This window comes from Neltuma alba, unplaced genomic scaffold (genome assembly GCF_004799145.2).
Source record: "Neltuma alba isolate B1F8T4 unplaced genomic scaffold, ASM479914v2 tig00002632_pilon, whole genome shotgun sequence".
Classification (NCBI taxonomy): domain Eukaryota; kingdom Viridiplantae; phylum Streptophyta; class Magnoliopsida; order Fabales; family Fabaceae; genus Neltuma; species Neltuma alba.
Window position 1 is genome coordinate 70,028 of NW_021632944.1, and position 24,430 is coordinate 94,457.

The 24,430-nt window shown below is 34.2% G+C and overlaps 2 protein-coding genes across 2 annotated transcripts; both read left to right on the forward strand.

Moving 5' to 3' along the window:
- Positions 1-17,938: 17,938 nt before the first annotated feature.
- On the forward strand, positions 17,939-20,007 carry LOC114734368 (probable disease resistance protein At4g27220). The gene is made up of 2 exons (XM_028922009.1): positions 17,939-19,892; positions 20,000-20,007. The coding sequence occupies exons 1-2, from the start codon at positions 17,939-17,941 to the stop codon at positions 20,005-20,007; spliced, it is 1,962 nt and encodes a 653-aa protein (XP_028777842.1).
- LOC114734344 (disease resistance protein RPS2-like) lies at positions 19,995-21,266 on the forward strand. The gene is made up of 2 exons (XM_028921976.1): positions 19,995-20,889; positions 21,032-21,266. Exons 1-2 carry the CDS (start codon positions 20,138-20,140, stop codon positions 21,066-21,068), a joined length of 789 nt encoding a protein of 262 aa, XP_028777809.1. The 5' UTR covers positions 19,995-20,137; the 3' UTR covers positions 21,069-21,266.
- Positions 21,267-24,430: the final 3,164 nt, after the last annotated feature.

Sequence of the window (24,430 nt, forward strand, 5' to 3'; positions counted from 1 at the left end):
TTTAAATAACTCTTCAATGATAAGTCATTTAACTAATTTAGATTTAGATTGATAGAGTCATATTATCATGTGTGATGAAATTAAAGTTTTAATAGGACAACAAAAAGCAAATTTGAATTTGATGTCATAAATTTAAATTTTCTCACATCAAATTTGAATTTGATGCAGTAAATTCAACTTTTTTCGGCATCAAATTCGAATGTATTCATTTTTTTTCTCGTAACTTAAAGTTTAATAATGAGATTATTAATTAATATGGATTAAAATTTGTATTAAAAAAACCCAATTTATGCACCATAAATTCTAACTTTTCACTCAAAATTTGAATTCATCATGTCTCCGTTACACTCTATTTTTGACATTTTGAATAAAACAACTTTTGATCAGATATAACTTTTTCAGTTTAAATTCAAGTTGGGCAAATAACCTATCATTGAAAAGATCTTTGAGTCTAGCTTTTAATGCAATAAGACCTATTTCAAAATACTCTGTAATTTTAAAGTTATAATCAAAATAGTGAGCAAGGGTCATAAACATTTTTTTCTTAACAAATTTTGAATCGGATTTGAAAATTTATATCTAATTATATGGAAGTATTTTTTTATTAAAATAAATGTTGTCAAAAAACTTATTGGGTGAATGTTGATGCTTGTTGCCCAATCTATGTGTGTTGGTTGCATGAGTCAACAATGACAAAGTAGAGAAAACATATGAAAAAGATGAAGATTCAATTAGTGTTGGGTGTTTAAACAACTCCATGTTATGTTATTATCACTAAAAAAAATAAATAATACGGTTTATACTATTCTCCACTTGAAAAATCTTTGAAACAATTTTGATTTAATATAATTACGTTCAGGGGGTAGGATGTTTAATGAAAGAAAGCGGGGAGGGGAGAGGGAGTAAAAAGCACCTGGAGAAGAGGGAGATAGCAATGGCATATGTTATTAAGGGGCAAACCCTTCTTCAAGATTTTCTCATCATCCTGGAAAATGGGTTCCCACCAGAATATGGGGGAAGCCCTATTTCGATGTATAGAGGAAAACTCACCACCACCGGAAAATGGGTTCCTGAAATTTTGCCAGCAAAAAGCATATTGGTTATGAAAAGTTATGATGTTTCTTTTCCTCCTTCAAATTTTCAGCATACCAAACGGATTCTAGGTGTTACGTGGCGAAAGGAAATAACAAGTGTAACCGATTCAAGTACAGTAGTTAATTTTCTAACAAAGTGTAGAGGATTATAAATAACCCCACGTGTAATACTGTTGGCAGTGAATAAAAACCAGATTCCCGTATAGCTAGCTGATTTGTTCAAATTATAAGCCAAATATGAGGAAAAATTTTTGTCTTCAATTATTCTGATAAACTAATCAACATTACTTATCAAAATAAACTAAAAATAAATTTTGTTCCAATAATAACCCTTATGTTTTAGTTCTTAATATTTAACTCCATTAATTTTTAAAGTCCCGGGGTGAAATCTAGGTGATAAGAATGGTATATCGAGTAATTTGATCTCAATAGGCAATGTGTTCTCTTTTTTTTTATTTTTTTGTTCCTTAAGAGTGAAATACTTTAACACTTCTTATTTTTATCTTAATTATGCAAAATTTTCCTCTATTTTAAAAACTCATACGACTATCTTTGAAATCAATATATATATATATATTACATAAGCATCCCTATATATTTTAATTAGGTTTTGACTGTCAAGTTTAACTTTAAAACTTCTGTTTGATCAAAATACCCCTTTTAGCATGAGAATTATTTAAAATTCATATTTTGCTGAGAAATAAATTTTATACAACCAAAAATAGTTATGATGTATATATTTTAAAACTTTCTAATATGTTATAAAATTATTAATTCTGATTATATTAAACAAAATTTAAAGTTTTAGTTGGTTTCTTTTAAATGGATAAAAAACATATTGAAAATTTTAGATGCTCTGTGTTAATTCATAATAATGTAAATACTAATAGAAAAAATTGCAAAAAGAAAAGAAAATTAAAAAAAACTCTATTTTCCCTCCTGAATTTAAATTAAAAAAATGTCTTGAATATTTTTAAAAAAAATGTTTTCCTGAGCCCGCAGAGTTTCTCACAATTTACAAAGATTGTAAATGTTTTGAATCTCTCACTGATTACCAAGAACCCATACTTCGCTGAGCTGAGCTTCATCAGCAAAGTCTACTACTAGGACGAGAATAAAGGAACGAGCATCTGAACCTGATCTCACCAAATTGGACAATAAAAGAAAACACACGTTGGAGCGAACTTGGAGTTCCATTTTGATCTCTGAGTTCATATTTGGATAGCTTTTTCCCTTCGTCTTTGATTTTTTTAGCTGGAATCGTAGTGTCAAATATCTTAAGAAATTCGAATCGCGGCGATAAATTTGCACTGATCTTAAAAGAATCACTACTGTGCTCCAACATGAGAGAGGGCTCTGAAGGATGATTAGAAGAAAGAGACAGTAAAATATGAAGGGAAAATTAGTAAATAAAATTTTCAATTTAACAAAACTTCTAATTTAAAAATATATTTTAGAAACTTTTTAAAGTATTTGTAATTGAAGTGTATGTTTTAACAATAGAAAGAAACTTTACGTAATTAAAGTAAAACAAAAACGTAATCAGAGTATTTTACTTTCTGTTTTTTGTTTTAATTACACTACTATCTCAATTGTCACAAAACAGAGTTGGCAAACTCACGGTGACCGCAATTTATTAGTGCTTCAATTTGTTTATGTTAAAATATATAATTAATTTCCAATAATTAACGCTAACTTATGTTAACTCTGCCTATATTGTATAGCCGGTCCCAAGCCCGGATAAAGGAGGAGGGTTGTGTTAGGCCCTCGACAGCCAACGTAAAAACCCGTCGAATCTCATGAACATGGATCAACGAAGTAATTATGCTAATGCTAGGTCGTTGCCCAGAAGTGACGCGCTGTATGGCTGAGTATAGTGAGAAATGAGATAGAGCCGCTGTATCGTCGCCCAGAGGTAGTGTTAAATGAGCAAGGGCTACCGCACTCTCTTGGACGGAGGCAGCTAAAGAAGTTAGTTCATGAGACTGAGATTAGATTTGGCACTTGGAATATTGGGACGTTGAATGAGAAATCTATGGAAGTAGCAGGAGTTATGAGGGACAGAAGGATTAATATCTTATGCCTCCAAGAAACCAAATGGACTGGAGAAGCTGCCAAGGAACTTGGAGAGTATAAACTTTGGTACACAGGAAAGGTGAGCGAAGGAATGGGGTTGGTATCATCGTTGATGGGACATGGAAAAAGAATGTGGTAGAGGTTAAAAGGTTTGAGGACAGAATAATATCGTTAAGAGTAATTGTTGGGAAGGATACTATCAATATCATTAGTGCCTATGCACCTCAGGTTGGGGCAGGATACATCTTAAAGATAAGTTTTGGGAAGATATGGAGGGTTTGGTTCAAAGCATACCACTTGAAGAAAAAAATTTTATCGGTGGGGACCTTAATGGACATGTTAGTAAGGAAGCAGGACAATTCAGTGGGGCCCATGGTGGTTTTGGTTTTGGGGAGCTTAATAGTGGAGGACAATCTATTCTCGATTTTTCTCTTGCATATGATCTTAAGATTGTCAACACTTGTTTTAAGAAGCGAGAGGAGCATTTAATCACGTACAAAAGTGGTGTCTCGAAATCACAGATTGATTTCTTTTTGGTTAAGAATCTGGACAGAAGATTGTGTACTAATTGCAAAGTAATTCCAAGAGACGGGGTGACTGCCCAACATAGAGTACTTATCCTTGATGTGCGTTTTAAGAGTACCAGGGAAAAGTACCATCAAGTGGCAAAACCTAGGATTAAGTGGTGGCAGTTAAAAGGGGAAAAGCGGGAGTTATTCAAAAGGACTCTTTTAAAGGAAGGGATTTGGGAGTTGCAGGGAAACACAAACATGATGTGGGAAGAGATAGCTACAAGGGTTCGTTTGGTAGCTAAAGCAATTTTGGGAGAATCCAAAGGTCCTGGTCAAAGAGATAAGGAGACTTGGAGGTGGAATAAGAGTGTGCAGGAGAAAGTCAAACAGAAAAGAGATTGTTTTAAGGCCATACACTTGTACAATAGTGTAGAGAACCGAGAAAAGTATCAGTTGGCTAAAAAAGAGACAAAGAGAGCAGTGAGCGAAGCACGTACTAAAACTTATGAAGGGTTTTATCAGGAGTTAGGAACAAAGACGGTAGAAAGAAATATTTACAAGATCACGAAGCAAAGGAGAGGAAAAAAGAGAGATCTAGACCAAGTAAAGCATATAAAGGATGAAGATGGTAAAGTGTTGGTTACTGATGGTGATATTAAGGACAGATGGGAGGCTTACTTTTACAAGTTATTTAATGAGGGAAGAAATTATGTTACTCAGGACTTGCAGGACTTGTTAATTAACGAAGATGATCGAAATTTGGCTTTCTACCACAGGATACGTATCGGAAAGGTTAAGGCGGCTCTCAAGAAAATGGACAATGGAAAAGCCATTGGGCCTGATGGTATCCCTATTGAAGTTTGGAAATGTTTGGGCGATGAGGGGGAGGTGTGGCTAACCAAGCTTTTTAATAAAATTCTACGCTCTAAAAATATGCCGGATGATTGGAGGAGAAGCATTTTAGTTCCTATTTACAAGAATAAAGGAGACATTCAAAACTGTGCAAGCTACAGAAGGATAAAACTTATAAGTCATACAATGAAGTTGTGGGAAAAAGTGATGGAATATAGGTTGAGGTTGGAGACTTCTATTTCGGAAAACCAATTTGGATTTATGCCAGGGAGATCCACTTCAAAAGCAATCTATTTACTAAAAGGGTTAATGGAGAGATATAGAAGTAAAAGAAGAGATTTACATATAGTTTTATTGATTGGAAAAGGCTTATGATCGTGTGCCAAGAGAAGTATTGTGGAAGCCTTTGGAAAAGAAAGGTGTACGGGTTGCTTATATCAAAGCCATACAAGATATGTATGAGGCGGTAACTACCAGTGTAAGGACGCCTGGGGGGAGACAAAGGACTTCCCTATTAAGATTGGTCTACATCAGGAATCCTCTCTGAGTCCGTACTTGTTCAACATTATTCTGGATGTTCTAACTGAACCTATTCAAGAAAGAATCCCTAAGTCCATGCTCTTCGCGGATGATATAGTCCTTATGGCGGAATCAAAAGAAGAGATTAACACTAGTTTGGAGTTATGGAGAAGGACTTTGGAGTCGAAAGGTTTCCGTTTGAGCAGGAACAAAACAGAATATATGCATTGTGATTTTGGAGGGAGGCAAGGTAATGGGGATTTGGAGGTGAGGATGGGAGAGCAAATTATTCCTCAAGTATCAAAGTTTAAATACCTAGGATCCATTATACAGGAGGATGAGGAAATTGATGGAGACATTTCTCATAGAATACAAGCTGGCTGGTTAAAGTGGAGGAAAGCTACCGGAGTTATTTGCGATAAGAAGGTAGCTGAGAAACTTAAAGGAAAATTTTATCGGACTGCTATAAGACCAGCTATGATGTATGGTAGTGAATGTTGGCCAATAAAGGGAAACAAGAGCACAAAGTCGGAGTAGCAGAAATGAGGATGTTGAGATGGATGTGTGGTCATATAAGAAAAGATAGGATTCGAAATGAAAAGATCAGGACAAGAGTCTGTGGCACCTATCCAAGAGAAAATGGTTGAAAATCGCTTAAGATGGTTTGGACATGTGCAGAGAAGGCCTTTGGAGGCCCCGGTGAGGAGGGTGGATCAAACAAGATGGAGTCCCATAAAAAGAGGCAGGGGAAGACCGAGAAGAACGTTGAATGAGGTCATTGAACGAGACCTCCTAGTCAACAACATATCTAAGGATTGGGTTGTTGACAAAGTACGATGGCGTCGTGTGATTCATGTAGCCGACCCCATCTAGTGGGATAAGGCTTGTTGTTGTTGTTGTAATGCTAACTTATGTTGTTTAATTTTCCTGTGTTAAACTGCGGTGTGCGTTCCCTTTTCTTTTATTTCTTTATGAAATTAACTTGGCTGAAGCCATCAAAATTGGGATCGGCTCTCCTCCTCTGCTCTTACTCTCCGCTCTCCTGCTCTGTCCAAAGTTTCATCATTTTGGGTTTAAAAATGAGGCCGATCATTTTTTTTTCAAACCTATATTCATCATTTTAGAGTATTAGTGTCCTAAAATAATTTAGTGCATCTTAAAATATTTGTTAGCGGCATCTAGTATCTAATAAGTTAGACTTGTAGTATTTTGTTAGTAGCACACGGTATTCTAAAACTAATTTAGGATATTGGGTTAAAAAAATAATGTAGAATACTAGATACAGTAAAATTAGTTTAAAATACTGGGTATTATTTGGTGTGTTTGCCAATTAAGATGTGTATAATCATTTATCACTTATCCATCTAAATTAGTATAATTGCATAGTGAGAAAGAGAACATCAGAGTATTCAAACAGCATTGGCCTGTTATATTATGACTTATGAATGCTTTGGATTATAATGCTTTCTTTCTTGTAATTTCTCAATTTTTCCTTCTGATCAGAACCATATTTTATTACTGAAGAGAAAGAACCTTTGAGCTTGCCAAAACTTGCATGCGTGCTCCCAGCTGACGCATATTTAGCGAGCCGTTAGGAGAATTTTAAGCTGAACTTAAGGGAATGTTAAAAGAAAATTCGTTTTCAACTGATTCTGATAAGCTAATCAAAATCACTTTTCAACAATTTCTTACGCTTACCTTAAATTCTCTTCCAAAAAAAAAGAATTCTTATATTGTTTAATCAAAATTACTTTTTTTCTTAACCTTAAATATAGTTATTCATGCCTTCATTATAGTTATTATTTGTAATTGCTTATACAAATCTATTTTACACCTTTGAAACGCTATTACTTCTTATAAAATTATCAAGTTAATGTTTTTTTTAAATACTCCTCCATCCTTAATATATGATATAATTAGAAAGTTAATATTAGTTTTAAATATAATGCCTATTTCATATAATTATCAACTTTTTTCTTAATTAACCTTATTGATGTTTCCTCAACAATAATCAAGTAAGAGAGGGACAAAAAAAATAAAAAAGATGCTTAGCATATTTAAAAAATCATATTAATTAATTCAACTAATATCTTTAGTCTCTTTAAATTAGTTAATTATATTTTATATTAAAGATAAAAGGATATTTAACTTCTATTAATTTTTAACGCGCCGAGCTTTCACTGATGTCAATTGATCTTCATTGTCAATTTTTATCTTACGACCACAGAGCATATCTCATGTATATCTCAATTTTTATTTCCAACTAGCGTGTGAGGAGTGTTTGAACTAGGAGGTGTTTGGCAACTCTCAAAATGCTTATTTTTCTGTAAAACAAGGTAAATTCCTCTATATATTTACTTCGTAAACCGTAAAAGTACTTCTGAAATCATGATTTTGTTTCCATCCAAACATCCCTTTAGTTTTTAGAAATAATTTTGCTGAATCTAAAATAAATATATATAAAAAAATTGTGTTTTGATTTGTTTAAAAAATACTTTTTTAAATATGCTCATGAGGATTTCAAACACCCGGCTAGGAGTATTACTTTTCAATTAAAAAATGATTTCTCCGCGGAGCTCGTGTGCATTTTACGCAGAAATAGAAAAGAACAGAATCTAGGACTCCAAGCTCCAAAGTCAGTATCGACGAAAATGCACATGACGCCACAAAATTTGCTTAGGCATAAAAAATACGCATAAACTTTTTCAAATGAGACAAAGATGTCATAACCATTAACTGAACCTGGGCCATTACTTTTGAAAGGTGAGGCCCACACTAATTTTCAATTTGGAAAAATAATTTAATTTAAATTATTGTATTTTTTTACTCAAATAAAATTTAGGATGTTAAATACACATTTACAAAGCGGAGGAATGAGGGGGTGTCCTTGGCCTGGCACATAGAGCTGATGGTGTAACACGAGGGAGCGAGCTTCATAAATTTTTATTTCCAAGAGTATAAGTGTTCTTTTATTATAAATAAAAAAAATTATAATTAGGTTCTACCTAAAAAAATTAAATAGCCAAAAAGTCTCTTAAAATCATGAAATTATTTTGAAATTCTGAGAAACTTTATTACAATAAATTTTATTTATTTAATTACCAAATTATCCTTATTTTATTTTTGAAGTTTGTACTGCTAACTGAAAGAGCAATAGTTGATATTGAAACTATCGCGACAAATATTAACAATACATTTTTTCAGCATTATAAGGTATTGATGACACATTTTCTCAGCATTTATTGCAAAAAAATTGTGATAGTTGTCAATGTGTTGTCAATACCTGCAGTGATAGTTATTAATCCTTTCACCCTAAGTTATCAACAACTGCTCTTTTAATTATCAATACAAACTTAAAAAAACAATTTGATAATTAAACAAATAAAATTTATTATAAAAAAATTTCTTGAAACTTCAGAATAATTTTAAAAGATTTTTTTTATTTAATTGTTTTTAAATGGAATCTAATTACAATTTTTTTCTCTGAATAATTTTATTCAAAATATTAACAGGCGCTGATATTTCAGTAAAAGCTTAAATTTCAGTTCATGGAATAGTCCAGCTGTCCGCTTCATAAATAATTAATCTGAATAATTCATAATTGAGATTGATGAGATTGGCGATGTGGGGCGGGATGGGGAGTCGTACAGCTAGCTGTCGGGCTTGGGCATGAGTAAGAGAAGGTTTTTTTTGGTCTTATATATAAGTCACTTTATTAAATTTTCAGTGTGAATGTACTATTTTGTCTTTCATTTATTATAGTGTAAGTAGTTATTTTTTTAAAAGGAGTATATATTAAATAGAGGTAAAGTTGAAAAGTTGCTATATTTTAATAAAAAGTTAATACAATTTAAGGTTTTTTTTAAAACATGTTAAAGTGCCTTCTAAACAGGAGAAGAAGAATATGTACGACGAGCATTTGACTTTATCACTGTTGCTCTGCCTTTTGCAATTCTCATATTACGAGGGACCAATGGTAGGAAAGAGGAGCTAGCTGTGGGACTCGGCCATGAGTAATATGAGCGACGAGCATGTGACTTTATCACTGTTGCTCTGCTTTTTGCAGTTCTCATATTATGAGGGTGGGCTCGCCCCGTACCAAAGGCGGGAAAGAGGAGCTAGCTGTCGGGCCCGGGCATGAGTAATTTGAGCGACGAGCATGTGACTTTATCACTGTTGCTCTGCTTTTTGCAGTTCTCATATTATGAGGGTGGGCTCGCCCCGTACCAAAGGCGGGAAAGAGGAGCTAGCTGTCGGGCCGGGCATGAGTAATTTGAGCGACGAGCATGTGACTTTATCACTGTTGCTCTGCTTTTTGCAGTTCTCATATTATGAGGGGGGCTCGCCCCGTACCAAAGGCGGGAAAGAGGAGCTAGCTGTCGGGCCCGGGCATGAGTAATTTGAGCGACGAGCATGTGACTTTATCACTGTTGCTCTGCCTTTTGCAGTTCTCATATTATGAGGGTGGGCCCGCCCCGTACCAAAGGCGGGAAAGAGGAGCTAGCTGTCGGGCTCGGGCATGAGTAATTTGAGCGACGAGCATGTGACTTCATCACTGTTGCTCTGCCTTTTGCAGTTTTCATATTATGAGGGTGGGCCCGCCTCGTGCCAAAGGTGGGCAAGCTGTGGGCATGAGTAATATGAGAGCATGTGACCTTATCACTGTTGCTCTGGCTTTTGCAGTTTTCATATTATGACGCTGGTCCCACCCTCTCCCTCAAATATCTCATTTCTTCTATTTGATAACCTCACCGCCTTCCGCTCCCCCTTCCCCGTGCCACACTCCCTCCTCTTTCGATATCCATTGCACGTGTTTTGTCGCCCGCGCCCACCAACACAAAATCCCTCCTAGCCATGTCTATTGACTCTCTTATTAGTATTACACCAAGTCTCTAACCTATTTGATACGCATAACTAAGCAGGTGCTCCAAAGAAGCTCTCCATTGGTTAAAGACTTCTCTGAAGGTATTTTAAGATTAGCAGAGAAAGGAACTTTGAAGAACTTGGAAGACAAATGGTTGATCCCTTCCGATAACTGCTCAAGGGACTCAACGTCGTCTTCTGAAACTGAAAGCCTAACCCTAGCCGACTTTTGGATTTTCTGTGAGAAGTGGTCTCACTTCCATTATCTTCTTGATTGTTGCTCCATTGAGGACTCACCTTCATCAACAGAAAGAAGGCGGTCAAGACTACGACGATGACGATAATTAACAACAATAACAATAACGAAGATTCCAATAATAATGGTGTTTGGAACTAGGCACTAGTAACACCCACCTAAGGGCTTTACAACAATGGCTGTTTCAATTTCAACGCTACATGAAGAGCTACGCCATTTGGTGCACTTAAAAAAAATGACTTTCAACGTTAACTTCCTGCGGTGACTTTTGAAGCCGCTCTTAAAAGCCAAACTTTCTGGGACGACACAAAAAGTATTACCAAAAATCGGATTTTTGTGATGACATAAAATATTGCTGCTAAAAGTAACATTTTTGGTGACCATCTTTTTTTTATCGCTGTCAAAAGTTTTGAGTTTTCACTGTGACTTTTTGTATCGCCATTCAACATTTTGATTTTTAACGGTGACAGCAGATGTTACTGCTAAAACTTACCAATTTTAGTAGCGACAAAACAAAGTCCCTTCTTCTGAAACTTTTTTCCCTTTTTTTTTTAAAAAAAATTGTCATATTTTTATAATAATTTTGTTCATGAATGTAATATATTATTAATATATACAGTATTTTTACATATCGATGTGTTTAAAGTCAGAGAGTTTGAAAAATAATGTGATGTTAGGACATTATTTTTGTTAGAGAGATGATATAGAGTGAGAAAGGGAGGATGAGAGGGGGTGTGCATAAGAGACAAATGATATTTATATCTTGTTCAGGGAGTGTTTGGGTAACCCATAAATACTTTTTAGAAGCATTTTTTCACAAATCTAAATAAACTCCTCCACATATTTACTTCGTATACCGTAAAGGTACTTTTAAAATCATAATTTTGTTTTTACCTAAACACCCCCTTAGTGTGTTTGGGAGGCAAAGAAATGGATGGTAAATATAAATCGTACAATTAAGCTCATAAAAGTTTAATAAATTTATCCCCAAGCCATATGGGATATTTTCTCTAAACATCTTAATCAAGATATCCTTATAAATAGATTAGCTAAAAAATATTAAATATATTCATATGATATTATATAATTATTTAATATTATCTTAAAATATTAGTATAAATCATACATTTATTCTACAATTTGTAATAAATTAATAAATAAAATTAATAAAAGCGGAAAATATACGTAAAAATTTACCAACAAATTTTTTAAAAATTGTATAATTAATGTAGATGAAAAATAACTTTTTCAAGCAAGGAGAAAATAGATGGCATAATCTGTAAATGAATTTTTTATTTTTATGTAATAATTTTTATTTCTAATTAAAATATTAAATAATATTATAAACTGAATATAAATAAGAAATTTATGGATGTATTATATTTCATTCACTATATAAATACTTTAGTTTATTTAAGAAGTATATGATAAATATTTTATCAACATATATTAAAATATAAGATATAATATTAATATATATTTACATAATATTTATAATATATATTAATATTAACATATACATTAACATATGTATAATTTAACATATTTATACAATAATATTTATATATTTATATCAGATATATATTATAAATAATATCATAGAGATATATATCTCATTTTGCAATAAAAAGGTGAGAATTCATCACAGTTTATATGGTAGGAGGCTCAACACAATAACAAGGAGGTCAAGGGTTTGAATCTAAGCAAGTACATTTAGGAGGTGAAAATATTAAGAGTTGACATGGCGTGATGTGGCGAGATGTGATGACACGTGGCTGGTGATGGGGGCAATGATATGTAGAGCCGGGAAAACGGGCCGAGCCCATCGGGCCGGCCCGTTTAGGCCCTGAAATTACGAGGGCCGGGCTTGATATTTTTCTTAAAATGAGAAATAAGCCCTGGAGGGCCGAGGGCTTAAAAGGGCCGGCCCTGGAGGGCCACGGGCCGGCCCTTTTAAGCCCTTTTATAATTTTTTTTATTTTTTATATAATATTAATGTTATTAATTTTTTACATTGTTAATAATATTTCAAATATTTAGTTATTATTATCATTTTAAAATTAAATTTAGTTTTAGACAATAATTTATCTAATTAAATTTTTAAAAAATCGGTTAATTTGGACTTTAATAATGATTTGATTTATATATATGCGTTGATATTTTAAACTATATATCTATTTGATAATAGAATATTTTATGCTTATATAACTTGTGATTCTATAATTTGAATTAGAAATTCATGAGTTTCAACAACAATGTTTCTCACATTAAAGTAAAATAATAGTTAGATTGCAAAATTCAAAAATAAAATTCTTATAAAGAAGAAAACTTGATATTTTTGTTACGAAAGAAAGCATACTTATGAAGAAAAGTAATTAATTATAGTGATGATGAAGTTTCAAAAGATTAATGATAGTGTTTATTTATTGCACAATTGTATTATAGATAAAACTTTTAGATGTTGTTATCTTGTTAATGAATGTTTTAGATGTTCTTAGATGTTGATGAATATTTATATATGATGATATTTTATATTTGTGACTTAATTTATTCATATTTATGTCTTTTATTAATAATTTTATTGGTTTATTTTTATAAAAAAATTTGATAAATATAAAAAAATAGTATTTTTCCTTAAACGGGCCAAAAGCCCGCGGGCCGGCCCTGGCCCTGTAGCTTAAGGGCCGGGCTTAGCAAATTGGGGTATTTTTAAAATTTCAGCCCTGGAGGGCCGGCCCTTTTAAGCCCGCCAGCCCTGAAGGGCCAGCCCTGGAGGGCCGGGCCGGCCCTGATTCCCGGCTCTAATGATATGGCGACATGTGGCTAGTGGCGGAGAGGGAGGCAAGTGAGGTGACAGGTAATGGATGGCGTGGCTTGAAATGGCAGGTGGGTGATGATGTGTTGTTATTATTATTATGTTTTTTGAACTCGATGAAAGTATCATTCAGCAGTATAGGGTCACCGTTAAAAGTGACATTTAACAGCAGCACATTGCTGCTAAAGACACCTTTGAACGGTGACATTTGTCGCTGATATTAATATCAACGACACTCGCTGCAATAGTGACTTGGTGGTGAACAAAAGTCACCGTTAAAAACCTTTAGCAGTGACTTTTTAACTCTCAACAGCAGCATGACACAGAAACTGTGCGCCATTGGAATTCTTCAAAGTGGGAGAGTGTGAGAACTTCTGATGATCATGTTAGTCCTCGACGGACCCAATCAGTTGGCTTAGAAATGTTATAGTTACCTAGCTAGGACTGATACTTGTGCAATTATATATCACTTATGGAAGATGTATGCGTCTCTCAGCTTGTATATCTGTGTGTAATCTCCTCTTTTATGTAGACCCAGTACGCTTTTCTGTACATTGCATGGAGTTTGAGTGATTATGCTCATCTATGTATGGACATGTCTTGCATGAGTCTGACATGCCAATTAGCCCTTATGTAAATTAACGAGGACATTTGAGGATCATTGCTAGAGAGCAGGGCTAACGAGAATTAATTTGGAGTCGGCAGTCATTTCTTGAATTTTAGTCCCTTCATCATAGTTTAAGGAGAACTTGAAAGTACAGCGAGAAACATTTGAATTCATGAAAAGGTGGAAAGGATATTGTCCATCTAAAAATATAAATAGGTCTTATTAATTAGCATATACTACCTCCGATCTTTAATATAAGAACTATTTAATTAATTTAAATAGACTAAGAACACTAGTTAAGTTGGTTATTTCTAATAAATAGATATTGTCTTTCTTTAAATATCTTTACTAGTAAAATATATTGGTTAGAATTATTATTATTATAAGAATTAGTTTGAAAAAAATTTATAAATATGAGAGACAAAGTGATTCGAATATTATATTTCATACCAAAATAAAAGTCAAATAAATTTTTATATTAATAACATGAGCTAATATTATTAATGCTTGGATGGGTATTAATTACGGTGGGGGGCTAATTGGGTGATGTTAGCACGCCGGCCCCGAAATGCAAGGGCAAATAATTAATGAAAAAAAATCATAAACAGATATAAAAATAAAAAAAATTATAAATAGGGTATTATTAGTTCTAATAACAACTGCCGATTGATAAGCAACTGATAATTATTTTTTGTGAATAAGTCTTTATATGCAATTTTCAATTTCTAAGATTTTTTTTTTTTTTTGCAAATATCCCAAAGTATAAAGACTTATAGTTTTTTTCCCTCATGGTAGACTTTAAAATTAGAAAAAAATGGTAAAAAGAGAGAGACTGTCAAAATAAAAAAAAATTGTAAATAAAAACTCATGATAATATTTATATAGATTTTGACAACAATAATATAAATTTTAACAAGAATTTTATAAACTGATTTGTCTGTATAATTTTTTTATTTTTTCGGCTGTTTTTTTTAATCATTTTCTCTTAAAATGATGCTAGTAAAAGGAAAGGGCAAAAAGAGGACATGTGGGGTAGACTGTAGAGGGACATGATAGCTGGCATCCCAAACCATATCAACCCGACCTTTTCAAATACACACGTTTCTTTTTCGTTTTCTGCATCGCTATTCTCTTTTCTGACTTTCTCTCCTCTCAGTGTTGACGTAAGAGAAAGGTAGAAAACGTGACACAGAATCAAACATCTTGAAGAACGACGAAGGAGATGGAAGAGTTCCAAAGAGGTGAAGGAAGGGTGATGGGCGATGCCATGACCAGATTTGAATTTTTGTGCTGAAATAGAAGCTTGGTACGATTATTTCCTCTTCGTCCCTTTTATATCTGTCTTCTTTTCCGACGGATTCAACTTTATGCTTATGCAACATCCGGATTCTTCCTCTTATTATTCACTGTCCTCTTCCTGTCATGACTACATAATTTTCTTTCTTAAAGAGAATAGCCCCTCCACCACAAAAAGTGAACTTGCCGGTGTCTTCAAGGTTGGAATACTGTGACTACAACCTTGTAGATGCCCTGATTTGACATTTTTTGTGTTTTTGAACCTGATTGATAAATACCCCTTCCAAATTTTTCTCTCAGTGTGTTGCAATACTTGGAAGACTCGATTAAAATAAAGTTTGAATATTTGATAGTTCCTGCTACACATTAGCCAGAAGCATGAAATGTATGCCTCACTAAAATCAGCGTTTTGTTTCTATTTTGATTTCACATGTGCTCGAGCAGGTTTTTGTTTATAATTTTCTATTTGGAAAACCATTGTTCAAATATATTCCCGCTCTTGATGCTCTTCCCTGTACAGTCTTGGAGATGGAGGTGGAAATATCATAGGCTTACAACCTGGCTTGGTTGGGGCCTGATATGGCCTGAATTGTTTGAGTAAGTAGGTCAGGCCTAAGGCCTAGAGGCTTTTAACAAGCTAAGTCTTAAAATTTAAAGTACGGCTAGATTAATTTTTTAAAATTTATTTTATTAATATATATTAAAATATATAGGCTTCTAAGTATACTAAATACATACATTTATATAGGTTTTAGTAGGCTTAAAACCTATTTATGACTTTTAAAGATTGAAACATAAGGTCTTTTTAACTACCTACATTGTAAGTAGACCTTTAAAATGACTTCAGGCTTGCCAAACCTTTCAAAGGCTCAGGTCTTTGGGGGGGGGGGACTTCTATACAAGCTCAGACCCATGCTTAAGCTTTGAACACTTATTATAAGCTTAAGCCTATTTAGCCAAAGCCTAATCTGTTTCTATTCCTAGTTAGACATCATATATTTCACCTTGCATTTTATATTCATCTGTTTGTTTGAATTCCTTGGAGCCAACCATGGAACTTGTTGGGAGTTTGTCAAGCTTCATAGGACTTGTGCTGCTCTCATCATGAAGTAATTAGGAAAAAAAAGAAGGAAAAATTACACATAGATTCTACACAAGACAATTAATTCATAAAAAGTTCTTAGAAATTCTAAAATGATTCCTAAGTCCCCAGAGATCTATGTGTAATAAATTAAAATTATAAAATTATTTATTTACCCTCATTAATTTTGTTGCAGTAATTATTTACAACCTCAACAGTGGCTGTTGACAACTCGAGGAGAAGTGGTTAACAACCTCAGCAGTGTCCCTGACAACTCACTCTATGAGATACCAGGCGCACTGTGGATATTGTTAACCACTTCTCCTCATATTGTCAACAGCCACTGTTAAGGTTGTAAATGAATGGGACTAAATAGATAATTTCACAATTATAATTTATTACACACAGGTCCCTGGGGAATTAGGAGTTATTTTAGGATTTTGAGGAACTTTTTGTGAATTAATCCTCTTGTATGGGACCTGAGTGTAATTTTTTCAAAAAAAAATTATAAACACTTGAGAGCATCCGAGAGGAAGATTCAGCGGCTGAATTTTTTGATGCAAAAGGTGGATGCTCGTCAAAAAGATGTAGGAGAGATGCAGTAAGAAAATTGGATACAGAAAGCTGCCAGAGGGGATTTCGTTGGAGCTACGATCTAAACACTTAAAAGCATGTTTATGTTCTGAAACAAAATTCACTTCTTTTCTTATTCAACTCTCTCTCCCTCTTTCCTTCACGTCCTTTTGTTTTGCTTGCCTTCTCCGGGGAACATTGACTAAGGCAGACTCTGTTTTCCCTTTTTTAAGATTATTTTTTATTGTAATCTAATTAAAGTTTTCACAATACATTAACTATCTTGTAAAATTATTTCAAAAATTACTGATTATAAAATTTATCATCTAAAAGTACTTAAGATACTAATATTTTGAATGAGTATAACTCATTTTTAGCAAATGTAATTTTTTCTAAACTATTTACATCATATTTTTAGTTATGTATAAATATTTTTTATTTTGCATATAATTAAAGATAGATTCCTCACACTTGAAAAAAGTAGCATTCATAGAAGATAAGTTGCACTTGAGTCATTAATAAAATTTCAGGTATCTTTGATAATAAATTTTGCAAGGAGATATTTTTCAACAATTTTCCGAAATTTCTATTCTTATTCTTATTATTATTTTACATAAATAAATTTAAAAGATTAAAATTTCAATCGAACAATTTAAAATTATAAGAAAATATTCTCATTAAATTTTAATAAAATTTTATATTTTATATTGATCAAATTATAATAGTAGAAATTTATTTGCATAAAATAATTATTTTATAAAATATTAAATTTAAACACATGAAATTATAAAATGACAGTAAAAAGAAAAGGAAAGAAAAAGAAAAGAAGGGAAAAATGAGAGGATAGTGTCCCGAAATCACCTCTTTTATTATTATTGTTGTTGTTGTTGTTAAAGGATAAATATTATTAAAATTAAAATAATAATTTATAATACTACCTTCGGTCCTAATTATAAGAGTCAGTTGACTAATTTGAGGAGATTAAGAAAGTAAATTAAGTTAGTTATTTGTTCTAAATAAGTGTTGTAATTATTATTAGAAAGGCTATTTTGAAAAAATATATATAAATATAAGAGATAAAATGGATTGGGTCTTATATTTAAGATCAAAATAAAAGTCAATTAAGAAAAGGGTAGTGCATTGTTGGCAAGAGAACGCGAATGCAAATTAGAAAAAGGAGCATGAAATGATCGTCTCACTAAAATCACCATTTTGTTTCTATTTTAGCTAACCGTGCGCTCCAGCTGGTTTTTTTTTATGATTTTCAATTTGGAGATCATATATTTGACCTTTCGTTACGTTTTCAATATGTAGTTGACAGGACACACTAGCTCCAGCAACATACATTTTGCTTGTTATATTCGTTTGTTCGTTCGAATTCCTTGGAGCCAACCATGGAAGTTCTTGGATGTGTGTCAAGCACCCTAGGCTTGTGTTGCTGTCTACATGAAGTAATTAGAGAAAATTATAAACACTTCAGAGCATCCAGGAGGAGTATTCAACAACTGGATAATTCGAGGCAAGAGTTGGATGCTCGTAAAAGAGATGTTGAACATGAAGTAAATCGATTGTGCAGTCAAAACAGAGCACAGCCAACAAATCTATGTAATTTCTGGTTTGAGAAAGTTGATGGGGTAAAGACAGAAGTTAACAAGCTCTTGGATGAAAATGGCTCACATAGAGGATGCTGTTTCATTTGTTCAAGAATCAAAATGGGGAAGCTTATTGAGAAGAAGATTAGAGATATTAATGAACTTCTAGATCATGTTCCACCTTTGGATCATTTAATTGTTCCTATAAACAAGGTTGGTGATGTTTTGTCTGCAACACCAATGGTGGAATATGAAACACATAAACAAATTCTTCTGAAGATTGGGGAATTCCTACTTGACAAAAAAGTCCGAAGGATTGGTGTCTGGGGAATCGGAGGAGCAGGTAAAACAACTATCATGTCAGAGATTCACAACCGCCTAGTGAAAGGAAGGAGTCAATTTAATTGCATTATTTGGGTGGAAGCGTCAAAGGATCCAAGAAAGGTGCAACAAGATATAGCTAGGAGATTAGGTTTGATTTTTCAAGATGCTGATGATGAAAGAGCAAGAGCTTCTAAATTATTAGAAGCTTTTGATAGGAAGAAGACATTTGCACTGATTTTGGATGAGGTTTGGGAGCCACTCTCTATTGAAGAAGTTGGAATTCCTTTTCCAACAGCAGAGAATGGTTCTAAATTAGTGATAATAACTCGAAGCCGTACAGTGTGCAAAGACATGGAAACAGACAAGGATGTCGAAGTGAAACTTCTTCCAGAGAATGAAGCATGGAATCTCTTCAATGACAAAGCTGGGGAACTTGTGCCATCAGATCCAAATGTACAATCAATTGCAATGGAAGTGGCGAAACAATGCTGTGGTTTGCCTCTAGCTATTGTTACAGTTGGGCGTGCATTGAGAAATACAGCAGATATAAGAGAGTGGGAGGATGCATTACAAGAGTTAAGAACTTCAACTACTGGTATTCACAACTTTGAGGAAGTAGTATATTCTCGTTTGAAGTTGAGCTATTCAAAACTAGAGGATGATGCAAGGCGGTATTGCTTTCTGTTTTGTGCTTTATACCCAAAAGGTCATCTAATTGATGAGAATGAATTGATTAATTACTGGGTATGGGAAGATTTATTAGGTGGCGGAAGCATGGCCAAGATGAAACGAGAGGGGCAAAAGATTATACGCCAATTAATATCTGCTTGCTTGTTGGAATTAAAAATTGGGAATGGGGTGAGATATGTGAAATTGCATGATTTGATAAGAGATATGGCCCTCACAATCATGAGTACAAAGCGTAGATGCATCGTGAAAGCTAGCATGGGACAAGTAAAACTGCCGCCCCCTCAGGAATGGAAAGATGTTCAGTGGGCATCATTGATGCGAAATGACGTGAAATATATAGGATTCAATCCAATCTGTCCCAGACTCACTTCTTTACTCCTTCAATGCAACTCATTTGAACAAAATATATCAGATGACTTCTTTGACAATATGCAAGGGCTAAAAGTTCTTGATCTCTCCAATACTGGGATCAGTGCTCTGCCTATGTCTCTTTCAGATTTGAAGAATCTACGTGCCTTGATATGTAGCCAATGTTGGAATCTTATTCGTGTTCCTTCTTTAGCGAGGCTCACAAAATTGGAGTATTTAGATTTTTCAGTTTCTAGAAGCTTGACAGAACTCCCAGAAGGGATGGAACATTTGACCAGTCTGAGACACCTGGATTTCTCCTTCACATGCGTCCAAAGCTTAGGAGCTGGACTCTTGTCCAAATTTACTCTTCTAGAGGAGTTGTTGATTCTGGGTTCGCCTATGAAGGTAGTATCATCTGACGTTACAAATTCTTACTCTTATGCAGTTGGCGTTGAAGAAATTGCATCCTGCCATAAGTTGTCTCTTGTGCACATGCAGCTATGTGACATTAGAGCTTACAGAAGAATTGTTAAATGTCTCGGGTTTTCTCAATTGGAGGAGTTCAAGCTTGTGGTTGGGTCTCTAAACGAATATGACACCTCACAATTATTTGAGAGAACTAGTTTAGTTATAAACATGAATTATGGAGGAAGGAACCTTTCAGAAGCGGAGATCACCGAATTGATTCCGAGAAATGTGATGCAGTTAGTAATTGAGTATTCTGATATAAAACGCTTCTCTTTGCACTTACTGGATGGAATGTGCTTGAAAACTTGTGATATCAAATGGTGTTTCGGGATGGAATGCATTCTGGAAAGTGAGGAGAACAATTTGTCACAGTTAGAGAGAATGAAACTATATGATTTGCCAAAACTGAGGATGATATGCGGGGAAGTTGTGAAACCAGGTACTCTAAAGAACCTGAAGAGTATTCATGTTGAAAGATGTGGCTCACTGAAATTTCTGTTCCAAAAGCAGCTCATCCTCGAACTTAAAAGTCTTGAAGAAATTAGCATCGTTGATTGCCGAGCAATGGAAGAAATTATTGAAGGAGAGAGGAATACAAACGCTGAAGGCAGCAGCCATGCAGCCGAAGTGATCCTTCCAAAATTGAAGACCTTGAAATTGCATTATTTAGAAAACCTGAAAAGCATATACAATGGGCACATTCAATGTGATTCTCTACGCACCATTGAAGTTGGTCGCTGCAAAGCTCTAAAGAAATTGCCTCTGGGTCTGTTCGGAATAGAGGAAGGTCAGCAAATATCACCATCATCTGCTCTTGAACAAATAAGGTGTGATGAACAATGGTGGGAATCGCTTCAGTGGGACCAACCCCAAGCTAAGTATCTCCTTCAACCGTACCTTGTCAATCCCCATAGCAGCAGGTATGCTTCAGAATGTTCTTCAAATGACATATTAACAATTAATGATTGTAAATATGGATATAATTTATTTTTTTTAATTTTTAAACTGTTTTTATCCACCCCATTCAATTTGATTTCATTATTCAATTTCTCATACATACAGGGACAGGTTTGCTCCAAGCAGCCGTAATACAGCGTGAAGGAGTTAATGTTGAAGTTTGTATAATATTTGATATGAAGAAAAGGAAATATCGTGTGCGCCCCTGTTATTGGAGTGTTGGCTTGTTTCTTCCAACTTTATGGTGAGACTAAAGTGAATTTTAAAGCTATTTTCATATTTCTTTGTGAGACTTGCTGTTAACCATATGCTTTAAGAATGATTTGGTTTCTTTGTCAAATAAGGTGTCTTTAATCATTTATCATTATAATTTTCCAAATTTTATTCTTTGGTAGAATCATACGCTCTACTCAGAAATAGTAGGCAATAGATTTGATGAGAACGCACTCCCAAACACATTTAGGACCGGTTTATTTAACATTAAAAAAAATTATATTTGACATTTTATTCCATGTAAAAAAACTTGGACTCATTTAGCCCTTCGCATCTCAATTTGAATGGTTCGTTATTTCTTCATGAAATTAACTTGCCCGAAGCCATCAAAATTGAGTGCTAGTATTTTTAACGCTGTTTTTCCCGCTTGAAATTAGAATAAGTCTACTGCATTATTAGCACTAAGCCCATGTCTATACATATAGAACTGCAATGCGATCCAAACATAATTTAAACAAGACACTGCAGAATTTCACGCAATTCTCTCCTTAAAAAAAAATGATGCACAAACATAATTAAATGTCTTTTTAATTATTGCCAATATTTGTTTGTTTGTCTCTTTAGTCTCACCCTCAATGGATTCCTATCAAATATCAGGACGTATCAGTTAAAAAAAAAAGTTTATAACTTTAAACAAATATTTTATAATTTAAAATAATAATAAAATATTAATCACAAGTCCATTTATAATTAGTATTGAATTTTAAATTGCTTCCTTCTTCCCAGTATAAGCCAATCAGAGATTAGGCTTCTTATCAACAAGAGTTTATCCAGTTAGTAAGGAGTCGGCTCATAATCCATAAGATCATGAGTTTGAATTCCGCTGCCGATATGAAAACCTTGTTGGTAGGCGATCTATGAGAATTTCTGTAAGCACTCTTTAAACTTGAAAGCATGCCCTGGTCTTGATGTACACTCAGAACCCAACTCACCTAAACTTTTTCCTATAAAAAAAAAAGAAAAAATAAACTGGGCTTCTTACCTCCTCATCGTCCACGAGATTTCTGCAACCATATATTTTTTTTAATCATTGGATTTGGACGAGAGCCGCAGCAGGTTGCAATTATGGAAAAAAGGAGGACCAAAAATTTGGTTGTTTGTGATTGTTCTTTCTTTTTTTCTCCTTTCTATCATATCTACCTCTCCTCTTTTACCCTTTTCTGTCCTTTCTGCGAGTGTGGGACGGGTGCAGCACGTGGAAGGCATATTTCTTTTTATATCCGTCCGGATTTCTCCATACCACTCTGAGTTCTGGCGGCCCAAAAGCCGGTGGTTTAAGGTGGCTCAAAATGGTTTGGACCGTCCGTTTTTGTTTATTTGAGAAAAACTCCAACTTGAAAATATTACAGTGATGACGCGCATTCAAGTGGATGCCACTAAAGGCTGCCAAGGGATTTTTTAAAGGGAAAATTTCACTGTAAAACCGCAGAAGACAATTAATGTCAAAGAGCCCTCAAAACTTTCTGAAATTTCACTGCAGGACCAAGGGGGCAAACTGATATTAATTCCACAAAGAAAATGACCATATTGCCCCTCATGTGAACAAGTATGGGAGAACCCATTTGCAAGTGAGATTAGATAATTTACAACATGCATAAATATATTTACAATTAAAATTAGTCCATTTATATATTACCTTCTTCACCTGAAGAATGTGTCTGAGTGAACAAGTGTGGGACAGTCCATTTGCAAGTGGGACTAGACAATTTGCAACATACATATATTTATTTACAACTGGAATTAGTCCATTTACATGTCACTTCCTTCACCTGAAAAAGGTCTCCGTGAGTGAACAAGTGTGGGAGCGCCCATTTGCAAGTGGAATTAGTCAATTTGCAACATACATACATTTATTTACAATTAGAATTAGTCAATTTATATATCACCTCATTCACCTGAAAAAGGTGCCTGTGAGTGAATAAGTGTGAGAGAATCCATTTGCAAGTGAGACTAGTTAATTTGCAACATACATACCTTTATTTACAACTGAAATTAGTCCATTTACATGTCACCCTGCAATAAGTATTATGAGGGGCAATAGCGTCATTTTCTTTGTGGAATTAATATCAGTTTGCCCCCTTGGTCCTGCAGTGAAGTTTCAGAAAGTTTTGGGAGCTCTTTGAAATTAATTGTCTTATGCGGTCCTACAGTTCCCTTTTTTAAATGTTTTTCAGGCGGTTTTTGAATCATAAGAGCTGACGTGGGTTGAAAACATGCCGAGTGACTCACCAGCTAACCAGGACTAAGGGGTGACATGGATGCAGACTAGGCAGATGACATGACGACTAGCTGGGACTAAGAGGCGACATGGAAGCAGATGTGGCAAGTGACCACCCGACAAACAGGGGCAAAGATGTGGAGTAGGTACAAAGGTGGCAAGTGACTCACTGGCTGACCGGGACAGAGAGGTGATGTGGGTGAAGACGTGTCAGATGACTCACCAGCTGACTGGGCCTATGCGGTTACGTGGATGCAGACATGGCCAATGGCTCACCAGCTGATAGGGCTGAAGTGGTGATGTTGGCACAGACGTGGCCCCCAATGACTCAACAAATGACGAGAAAAAGCGATAACAAGGTGGCAGAGATGACATTGACTAGGCAACGACGTGGATTGCCATGTGGCTGACGGACTCGTGTGATGACGGGGGAGGACCTGGTGTCGCTGAATTCAAAATAAAAATATATGATTATTGTGGACAACAATTCAACAAAGATCCCCCGAATTCAAGATACTCATTTAAAAAAAAACCCACAAAAAAGCTTCGTTAGTCAATGGTTTCAAATAACACGACGTGATAACTCTCCGTCAAATATATTGAAATTTTTTTCTTATTTTTTAATTTTAAAAATTTTACGTCTAATTTATTATTTAGTTACCGTATTCTTTTAGAATGCTCAATTCAAAATTTTAAATTCCAATTTTCCTTACACTTTGCTACTTGTCACAACATTAGCTTTGTCTTCTTGTTTTTTTTTTTTCAAATCAAGTCTCCATTTTGAATATTTGGAATTGATTCTTCTTTCAATTTTTTATTCTATAACAACAACATATTTCATAAATTTCTTTTAAACAAGACTTTCACATTACAGCAACAGATTTGATAATTTTTGTATATAATTTGTTGTTATTACTATTCTGTTATACGGTACATGCAGGTTGAATCCAATATACTGAAAATAAGAAATATGCAAAGTGACTATATTATTGATAACTCGTAAATAAGTAAAT